The sequence below is a fragment of the Leptopilina heterotoma genome, unplaced genomic scaffold, assembly GCF_015476425.1.
Source record: "Leptopilina heterotoma isolate Lh14 unplaced genomic scaffold, ASM1547642v1 Lhet_358, whole genome shotgun sequence".
Taxonomy (NCBI): domain Eukaryota; kingdom Metazoa; phylum Arthropoda; class Insecta; order Hymenoptera; family Figitidae; genus Leptopilina; species Leptopilina heterotoma.
In genome coordinates this window covers 651090-662383 of record NW_025111038.1, presented here as the reverse complement: position 1 = coordinate 662383, position 11294 = coordinate 651090, and the positions used below count along the sequence as shown (strand labels likewise).

Genomic DNA, 11294 nt, shown 5'->3' with positions numbered 1-11294 from the left:
AAGTAATTATATCTAATATTGTTAAGTGCACACGGTAATAAATAAACTATCAAGATTGATTCAAGCTTGAATAAAGACTGGATGTTGAAGCTCCACTCACGAAGATTGACCGAGTGTTAAATCGAGCATGGGACGAACATTGGTGTCCCATGCTGAACCAATATTGAGTGACAATGATATAAAGACTGCTTCAACTCTGGGTTACCCACGCTGGGCGTTCAAGACTCAGTCAAGTTTCAACCCATCGTCAGCACTGGTCTTTCGCGCCTGGGTAGTGAGTTTTAAAAGTATAAGTTGGTAGTCTAGTGTGGACGAGAGAATCAGAATGTCTAAGATAGACTATCAAGCGAGACGTCGCGCAAAAAGTATCTGTAAAGCAGAAGGGCAATCGTGCCGTAATTTGTAATAGTAATCGTATTTGTTGTTGAGTGTGAATTGCGAGAATAGAGACCAAGTTGGGTCGTAATCGAGGACTTTAAAGTGAACGTTGTATAGTATCGGCTAACCAACTTCTTAAGTGTATATTAGAACTGAGCACATGCCACCTTTGTTGTCAATAAATATTAATTCCTATATTACTATTCTTACACACGAGGCTTTTAATTAAAACAAAACTATCCTAACATATGAATTCAAAATGAGGGACGTAATTTTTTTAATTCATCCCGATTTTTATCAAATTTTGTACTCTACTCTATACCCAGTAAAAAAAAACTAATTCAAATGAATTGAAACGAATTAACATTTTTGGTAGGCTCCAATTCGTATTTGTCACAAAGCGGGATTCACTCAAGCTCTTTGTATATTCAATTGAATTTAATTCAATATGTACCAATTTGTCCAAACGAATTCGCATTCGAAAGAAATGGCCAAGGAATGCATTGAATTCGTGCTAACGAATTGAAAAAAATTAAAGGCTCAAAACTTGTCCAGTGAATTGGTACGGATAGAAGGTTCGGAAGTTCAATACAGTTTCACGAATTCAGGAAAATTGCATCATGGCTCCAATTCGTATTTGTCACAAAGCGGGATTCACGAAAGCTCTTTGTGAATTCTTTTTAATTCATTTCAATTAGTTTTCGTTTACTGGGTATCCTTTGCATTAGCTGATAAAACGAATCATGACCCCAGAATGTGCCGCGTGGAGGCTGCAAAGGTTTTACATTACACTTTCTGTTCTTTGTTTTTTTCGTTTATAATATCTGTTTAAAATTTAAAAATTTTGTCCGACGTATTGGATCCACCATTTTGAATTTTTTTGACGTTATATTTATATTCAGCTACCCCAAAAACCCTTGTATACTAAGTTTCATAAAAATTCATCTAACAGATTTTGCTGAACATTTTGGGCCAATCATATAATTATTATTTTTCCAAACAGCAAAGGGGTTTATAAGATTGTTTCAAATTTTTTAAATTCATTTGGTCTAAGTTTGCCAACCTGCATTTTCTATGAAAAAAGTTTCGTATATTCGCACAATTCAAGTTATTTGAATCAAATAAATATATGTGACTGTCCACGAGAAAACAGGGCTTAGCTCCCAAACGTGAATTTCACAGGGCGAGCGATTGAAGTACTACGATTGAAGTTAACTACGCTTGACATACCCATCTTTAAAACGATATATTGTCGAAAGTAATTGATATTTTTAACTTCTGACTTTTGCATTTGAAAAAGCAACATAAAATCTGTCGATTACCATAAAAAACTCAAAATTTATTTTTTGGACCTAAGCCCTGTTTTCTCGTGGACAGTCACATATAGATAAAAAAAAATTATTTGAATGAGATAATTTTTTTTAGTGTGCTAATACTTTTACGTATGCAAATGGAAGAACATTAATTTATTTATTATAAATTTGGTATAAGGACTACATAAATAATTATTTGACGCAATTAAAGAGATATTGCTAAATTAAAATAATTAATTATGAAAAATAATTGCATATTTGATATAAATAAGGGAAATTCCACGTCAACACGGACAGAGCTCTAAACAAAAATTGCTTTGATGGATTTAAACGTTCTAGGGCTTAAAAGATTTCTACATTCGTGTACTTTAAGATGCCTTTGGGCGTTTTTTGCAAATTTTCATTTCCGATGCCAATAGAGCTGTCAAAAGTCAACAGGTCCAAAAATCTCAAATTACTTTTATGAATTAAAAGCAAAAAACGGGGTAAATTATTTTGTAACTTATTCTTTAACAGTTTTTAGGGTCCCCGAATATAAATCTAAAGTTTTTTTTTAAATTCAAAATGTCGGATTCAATATGGCGGACAAAATTCAAATTTGATCAGATTCGATTAAAACTTGTTACTCGTGGGTTTTTAGGGTCGCTGATTACGAATCTGAAGTCACTTTTTAAAAATTCAAAATAGCGGAAAAAATTTTCAAATTTGATCCGATTCCCTTAAAACGTGTTACTCGGAAGCTTATGGGGCCACAGATTACAAATATGAAATCACTTTTTAGAAATAAAAACGGCTGATCCAATATGGTGGACAAATTTTTAAATTTGATCAGATATAATTAAAACGTGTTACTCGGGGGTTTTTTAAGGTATCTGGTTACGAATCTGAAATCACAATTTAAAAATTGAAAATAGTGGATCCCATATGACTGAAAAAATGTCCAATTTTGATACATTTCGCTTAAAGTTTGTAACAATAACAAATTGTTTACATTATAGAACAGTATGAAGCTAGAATTTCTTAAAAGTGACTTCTGTTACAAACCAGAATAATAAATTTATGTTGTTCCTTTTATTCGAGCTTTTGAGATGGCTCTTATTTAAATTCGGTTTGGGAAGGCACCAAGCTGCCAGGGTCTTTAAGGCCCTGTTTAATTGTGTGGGTTCGTGATCCTACTTTTAAAAGTTACCGTTTCTGCTTTGTTTTAACTCTGATAAATAATTATTTCAATTTACTTTATTTATTTCAGGAGTTTTAAAATAAATAAAATCAGATTTGGCATTCACATTAAAATTTTATTTTAACAAGATTTTAAGAAATTTACAAACTTGCACATGTTTGAAAGAGAATTAAAGTTGAAAGTAACATTAAATCATTGAAACGATACAGACTTACCGCTAAAATCCTTAATCCTACCGACAGGGCATAATTTCTTTTAGACGGCGCAGGCGCTACGCTCGCGGACTGGCCGGTCGAGAAACAGGGATCCTCCATCGGGCAAAACACAAGTTGAATGTCGAAAATTAAGTCGTCTATGCGACCAATTTTTATTTACGCGAAGTCGCGAATTTTGTGGGGCCACTGCATTGAGACGGCGCAGGTACTAAACGTACGGACTGGCCGATTAACCTTTAAAGTGCTAAGTGTTGAAAAATCACGCTCAGTGCTAACCCCGGTCTGTCAGACCGCTATTCCCTTTTGACAGTTTTTTAGTCATTTATAATTTTTAAAAGACAACTATTATAAATATTTTTTACTTTTTAACAAAAAAAGTCATTTCTGTATTATGCATTTATTTATTTTATTTATTTTATAATAAATGCAGTCTATGAGAACTGTCAGTAGAACTAGCTGCGCGTCAAGTTGCGCAGACGTCACTCATTGGAATATACTGGAATATACTTTCACTTAAAGCTAACCCCGGTCTCACAGACCGCTATACTTCAAATATTTATTTATATTACAAAATTTAACGAATAAAAATTTTTGAAAAAGTTGTCTCCTAACAGATTTTTATAAAATATGAAGCTACTAAAAAGTTCAAGTTCTTATACTTTGAAAAAAAGTTACAAGCAAAGAAAATTTTAATAGCGGTCTGTCAGACCGGCATAGCACTTTAAAGGTTAACAAACAAGATTCACAATTGTTATAAATATTTAATTAATTGGAATCTCACTCAACACAGCGCGCACTGGACTCTGTCGGTTAGAAGATTCTATTTTATTTTTACGTCCGCCTTTCGCGTTATACTTGCTATGCAAAAGTTCTACGCGGGGTCCGACGCGCAGACGGGCTTAGTCCCGGCATTTCCTACTTTCTTGCGACCAACAGATCTGCTAGGCCGTAGCCGGGACAGGTGTTGATCGCTTGAAGAGGAAAATTGTACAGCAGCGATAGAAATTTTGCGACAAGCCTCTACTCCTTGTCCTGATGTCAAAGTGGGGTAAATTTGTCAACTAAGGATTTTTAGAATTAGAAGTAGGGAAATTCTTCAGGCCCATTGGACTTTGCACTATGCTGACGTTTCTGATTGCATGCAGTTTTCGTGAGAACGGAAACGGCGTTGTTAATTTGATACTTATCAGAAACAATTTTTTTTATAACTAAATATATAAATTATAATTATATTGTAAAGAAAGAATTTTTTTATTTATAATTATAATTTATTTATAGTTATAAGTGTTTAATATAAGTTGTATAAATAACGTTATATTGGTCCTACATTTTATAAGTTACTAGTATATGTATTTTGCATTCATAATTATACATATACACATATACATGCAACTTACAGTCCTCCGGCATTTCTATTGTTAACAATAAGTTACAATAAAATGTTTAGCTATTATCAAATTATTTTCTGTAAATTTGGAATAGTGCATAAGACGAATAAAATATATACGCTACATAAAGTGTTGAGTCAGCCTCCAAATGCATGTGCATTTGTTATGATATTCTAGTCCCTAAGTTTGTAGGCCCAAAGGGGAAAAAGGAAGGAGAGACAAGGAAAGACAATAGGAGAGACAAGGCAATGAGCAGAGGCATGTGTAGCATGCTTGCATGTGTGCCCGTAACGCGAAGAACTCAAGGGTGTGGTCGTGTTAGATCTTGTAGCCAGCGGAATCAGCGGATGTGCACGTATACACCTAGGTCGTCTCAATGCATATGTGTGAAATCCATTACCTTTAGTTATTTTCAAATAGAGGTTTCTTTTATTATATAAAATTTTAAGTATTAGGTAATAATGTTTATAAATTTATGCATATAATTTATAAACAATATTATAAAATATATAGGAATTTATTATGTTTTATAAATTCTGTCCTATCTTTTGTAGCTTTATTAAAAAGAAAAATAATAATAAAATAGTACCTGTTAAGTACCTTGTACGTAACAACTTCAAATTCGTAATCAGATACGCTATAAACCCCCGAGTAGGGGAGACCGGGGCGTAATGGCTAAGGGGCGTAATGAATAATTATAATTTGTTTAAAAACCGTAAATTGTAATAATTTCGCACAATAGACAAGTTATTGTACTTGGTATACTGCAAGTTTGTCGGAAGTTTCATTAATATTTATTCATTATTGTAAGAAATATAGTCGAAAAACTATTTTTGACATACGAAAGTAACTTTTCAAAATTTTCGTTTTTTCGTTCTATTTTTTTCAAAAATACCTTTAAAAAAAAACTGAAATGAGGTTTCGATCTTGACACGTTTGTTTTTAAGGGACAATTCGAGATTTTTGATTCACACTTCCGGTATTGTTAAAAATAAGCCAAATATTTGCCGAGTACCCCCGGGGCGTAATGGCTAGTTTTTCCCGGGGCGTGTTGGCTAATGCAATACGCTATGTATAAAGAGCAACCTACCATATCGGCGAAGTGTAGGTTTGTTTTCGCGGTTACTTGTCACTTAGTTTAAGTATGTTTAGGTGTTTTTAACAAAATTTTAAAGTTTTGGTCTAAAATTTACAAATAGTAGATTTCAAGCTACGATTTTAATGAGAAATTGAAGGGCTACATAAAATAAGGGGACGAACGCGAGGCTTGGAAGGGATATTACCAGTCGGGTAGCAGTGACAAGCCTTGAGCCGCTCACTGCTACCTGACTGATATTATCCCTTTCAACCACGCGTTCGTCCCCTTATTTTATGTAGCCCTTCAATTACAAAAAAAATTGAGAGAGTGCCAATATCACAGAATATTATTGAAAAAGCAATAGTTGAAGTATTACTGAATAAAAATAGCATTCACGGAATACCCAGGAACCTTAATTTACAATATACAATAAGATTAGAAACTGTAGATAATAATTAGCAATCATTATTCATTACGCCCCGGGAGTTATCCATTACGCCCCGGCTCGGGCCGTATTTTAGAGCTCTGCATTGCTCCAGAAAAACTGTTGTAGAATAAAAAGTAAGAGTCATATCGGGACGTTTGTAGTCTTAAAAGAAAGCTGAGATACCAAAGTAACTTTTCTGGATGATAAACATTAAATTAGAACAAAAATGTCCGAGTAAAACAACAAAAAGTGAAAAGTTAGCCATTACGCCCCGGTCTCCCCTAACACTTTTTAATTAAATCTGATCAAATTAAAAAATTTGACAACCATATTGGATTCATCATTTTCAATTTCTAAAAAGTAACTTTATATTCATAATCTGCGACCCCAAAAGCCCCCGAGTAACACGTTTTAAGGGAATAGGATCAAATTTGAAAATTTTATTCGCCATATTGGATCCGCCATTTTAAATTTTTAAAAAGTGACTTTACACTACCGGTCAAAATTGAGAGACCACCCATTTTCAGTCGAATGAAAATCGTTTTAAAACATACAATTTATTGAAACTAAAATTTTTTTCTGCTCATTTTTTTAAAGATGATAAAATTTTGAACAGAAGAAGATATTTCAAAAGTCGTTTGACCAATAATTCATTTAGATATTTTTAAAAAATCGCCATTTTCAATGTTTTACAAAAATTTGAATAACTTCTGAAATAAGAACTTCCCAGTGAGAAATTGCCAATAGACTTTAATCGGTCCAATATCGGTCCAATATTGGTTGCCGTGCTGGGCGCCGATTGACTCCTAATATTGGACCAATATGGGCTGATGCTTGGGATGTAACGGGTTCGCCGAGCATCGGTTGTTAATATTGGTCCAATATTGTCCGAATATTGGCAACCAAGAGAACAAATTTTTTTAAATAAGTTTTTTAATTAAATAATAATAATAAAAAATTAATGTTTATAATTTTTGTTTAATATATTTATTTGTTTAATTATTAATTTTTAATAATTCATGTAAATAATAAATAATTTATTATTTATAAATTATAATTATTTAAAAATGCAGCAGCTATTAGGAAATAGCATTCTGCAAAAAAATTCTATCATTGAAAAATCAATTATAGGCGAGAGATATCTGCGTCTTTAAATAGATTCGCAGATGATAGACAAGAGATATCCGCGTCATTAAACAGATTCGCAGTTATACTCTGGTCTTGCGACGAATCTCTCGATACTTATATACACTGGAGTCGCCGTGTCAGTAGCGAGAACGGTTACAGCGTCTCTCTTGCGGCAGAGATAAGAATTGTCACGTAAACTGCTAAATCGCTTTACCGACGGCCTTATTATACCCGCAGTTTACGTGACAATTCTTATCTCTGCGGAAAGAGGGACGCTGTAACCGTTCTCGCAACTGACACGGCGACTCCAGTGTATATAAGTATCGAGAGATTCGTCGCGAGACCAGAGTATATCTGCGAATCTATTTAATGACGCGGATATCTCTCGCCTATCATTGATTTTTCAATGATAGAATTTTTTTGCAGAATGCTATTTCGATTATTTCCTAATAGTTGCTGCATCTTTAAATAATTATAATTTATAAATAATAAATTATTTATTATTTACATGAATTATTAAAAATAAATAATTAAACAAAAATTATAAACATTAATTTATTATTATTATTATTTAATTAAAAAAATTTATTTAAAAAATTTTTTTTTCTTGGTTGCGAATATTCGGACAATATTGGACCAATATTAACAACCGATGCTTGGCGAACCCGTTACATCCCAAGCATCAGCCCATATTGGTCCAATATTGGGAGCCTTTATTGGACCGATGATTGGTCTCTTGGCTCCCAAAATTGGACCGATATTGGACCGGTAAGAAATTTCTCACTGGGTTGAACCAAAAAAATATAAAAAATTTGAAACATTCTTATTTACAGAAAAATAATTTTTAAAATTTAAACGTATTTTTTATTAAATTTTCTTATAAAATCTACACCATATAAAGTTTTATATATTTTCTAAAATAGTTTTTAGTACAGAAAGATTGTTCTAAATTTTTTGAATTTTTTTGGTCCAAGTTTGACGGCCTGCATTTTCTAAGAAAAAAATTACACGTTAATGCCTATAAGTAATTTTTATAGTGTAGCAAATGACCTTTAAAATAAGCTTAAAATCATTAAAAAGCGTTCATTATTTTAAAAGTTATTCAAGTTTTTGTAAGACATTGAAAATAACAATTTTTTAAAAATATCTAAATAAAATATTGGCTAAATGACTTCTAAAATTTGTGATAAAAAATAGTAATTTTATAAAATTTTTTTTTCTTTTCAAAAAGAAACTTATAATTTTGTAAACAAAATTGTGATTGAGAAACAGAAAAAATGCAAAATAATTTTTATTTCTTAATCTTAGTTTTTTTTAAACAATTTTCTAACTTTTATCAAAATTATGGAATTTTACAAATTTTAAGAAAATAAATATTAGAAATCATAACTTCTTAGAAAAACTTTTTGTAGAAATCAAAACTTCTTAGATAAACTTTTTTAGAAAACAGATTTCATGAGAAATCGCTTTTTTAGACAAAAAGGATTAGAAAATATTTTTTAGAAAAAGTGACCACCTACCACATATCGTCAGGTGAGGCTATTTTGTGCATCGTTTCTGCTATATTAAATCTTTTTTGTTTATTTTCCAGAATAAATTAAAAAAAAATAATTAATTAATTTTCTTTAAAAATTATTATAAATTGACAACTCGTAGGTACGTAAAAATTACCAACACAAATATTACTTTTTGACGAATTTTTTTCTGTTAACTGAAATATCAAATGTAAATAATTCATAATAAATATTATCGTCATTAAAAACCTCACTCGCACAAAATAGCTCCGCTTTACAGTAGAAAAATTATGTATTTTTTATTAGTTATATTAATTATTATTAATTAATAAAAATTAAATTTCTTTTAGTCTGAAAGAGACGTAATTGATGAAAATTATGTTGAAAAATGTGATGTCGAATTTGAAACAAATTATTTTAAAGAAGAGAAATTTATGCATTTTCAAGAAGTAAGTGTTAAAAAATATACATAGTAAAATACTTCATTTTTCATAAATTATTAATTGTTATCAATATAAATGTGCGAAAAGCTCGAATAGCTGAGCCGAAATTTTTTTGAACCGAGTCGGGTCGATGTATCGAGTACTCAACTAAATTCAAGTATGCAAAGTAAATTCGAGCACTCGATTGAATTCGAGTTTTTAAATTACTAAAAAACTATTAATAAGTAGAAAATTTTGAATGTATGTTGTATATTGAAGGAATAAAGTATATGAGTTTTCAGTTTCAAACTATATTTAAATTTACTAATTATAATATATGCAACGATTATTTTAATTTTCTCTAGAATTCGAAAATATTCGAAATACTCAAAATATTCGAGTGCTTGTAAAAAGAAAAGCTTGAAAAGACTCGATCGAGCTTTTTGCACTCCTCTAGTTATCAATTAATAAGAACTAAAAGGGATTCAAATATTGTTATTAAAAATTAAATTTCTTTTAGTCTGAAACTACTATAAGTGATGAAAATTACGTTGAAGAATCTGATGCTGAAACAAGTGACTGTATTTCCGAGGATGAAATAGAAAAAAATTCTAGTTTAAGACACTTTAACGATTATAATTATTATGCGCCAGAATATAATGAACTTCGCTTATGGGCAGTCTCAAGAAAAATTTGTCAGAATCATTTAGATGACCTGTTAAGAATTCTTAGACGGCGTCTTCTACCTTACTTGCCTATGTCATCAAAAACATTTTTAAAAACAACATCTGCACGATATAATATTATTACAATAGATGACAATGATGATACAAAAGGACAACTAGCTTATTTTGGAATAGAGAAGGGTTTAGCAGAATGCATTAATGTTAAAGAATATAAATCAGAAGAGATATGGCTAATATTCAATTCTGATGGACTTCCATTGTTCAAATCTGGCCCTGGAGAATTTTGGCCAATCTTATGTAGAATTTATAATGATCCTGATGTTTATGATCCTTTTCCTGTTCTTATATACCATGGAAATTCTAAACCAAAAGATTTAGAAGTTTATTTAGATGAATTTATCAATGAACTAAATTCGATTTTAGAAAATGGTATTTCGATATCTGGAAAAAAATTTAAAGTTTTGATTAAGTGTTTTACATGCGATACGTTAGCCCGCGCATTTTTAAAAAAATGTAAAGGTCATACTGGAAAGAATGCTTGTGAACGTTGTGTTGTTGAAGGGAAATCATCTGAAAATCGTATGCCATATTCTAAAATTGATTGTGAAGAAAGGTCTGACACTTCATTCCGTAATAAAACTGATTCTGAACATCACACTGGAACATCTCCCTTAGAAAAAATAAAGCCTAAAATTAATATGGTGCAAATGTTTGTGTTGGACATTATGCATCTCTTGTTTCTTGGAGTTATGAAGAGGCTTCTTTCATTTTGGACCACAGGCTCCAACTTTAATGTTAAACTTGGCAGAAACCAGATTAATGAAATTTCTAGGCGCATGAATTACATATGATTACAATTGCCATGTGAATTCCAACGTAAACCGAGACCTTTAAAATACTTATCATTTTGGAAAGCAACAGAATTTAGATTTTTTTATTATATTGTGGTATAATTTGTTCTCAAAAATATTTTTAAAAGCGTTAACATTTATAATCACTTTTTGTTACTTCACGTTGCAAGTAGAGTTTTATGTATACGAAATGTTTCTCAACGATGTAATAGACTTGCTAAGCAATATTTAACAAGTTTCTTTCAAGCAACGAATGCTTTCTATGGGGCAGCATCTCAAACAATCAACTTTCATAATTTAATTCATGTAGCTGATGATAAAATTAATTTTAATTGTCAATTATCAGCGGTTTCTTGTTTTCCTTTTGAAAATATGCTCGGAAAAATAAAATCTCTTCTTCGTTCTGCAAACAGGCCTTTAGCTCAAATTTGCCGTAGATTGCATGAAAGCGTAATTGCCAATAAACGAAAAAATTTAAGTTCTTATAAAACTAACATTTTGAAAGAAACAAGTTTAGGTATAACATCAGTAAAATATAAACAATGCACGCTTAATCTTAAATCACCCGATAATGTAGTAATCTTAAACAATGACATGATTTTTCAAATTCAAAGAATGTCACATTTTGAAAACACAGTACGTTTAGAAGGCTCAATATGGACAATCAAAAAAGAAATTTTTAACTACCCTTGTAATTCTGCAACTTTAAAAATG

At 31.1% G+C, this 11294-nt stretch overlaps 1 protein-coding gene across 1 annotated transcript; it reads left to right on the top strand.

Moving 5' to 3' along the window:
- The first annotated feature begins 9800 nt into the window (after nucleotides 1-9800).
- Nucleotides 9801-10580, top strand: LOC122505427. The gene has a single exon (XM_043617038.1). It carries the CDS (start codon nucleotides 9801-9803, stop codon nucleotides 10578-10580), a length of 780 nt encoding a protein of 259 aa, XP_043472973.1.
- The last annotated feature ends 714 nt before the right edge of the window (nucleotides 10581-11294 follow it).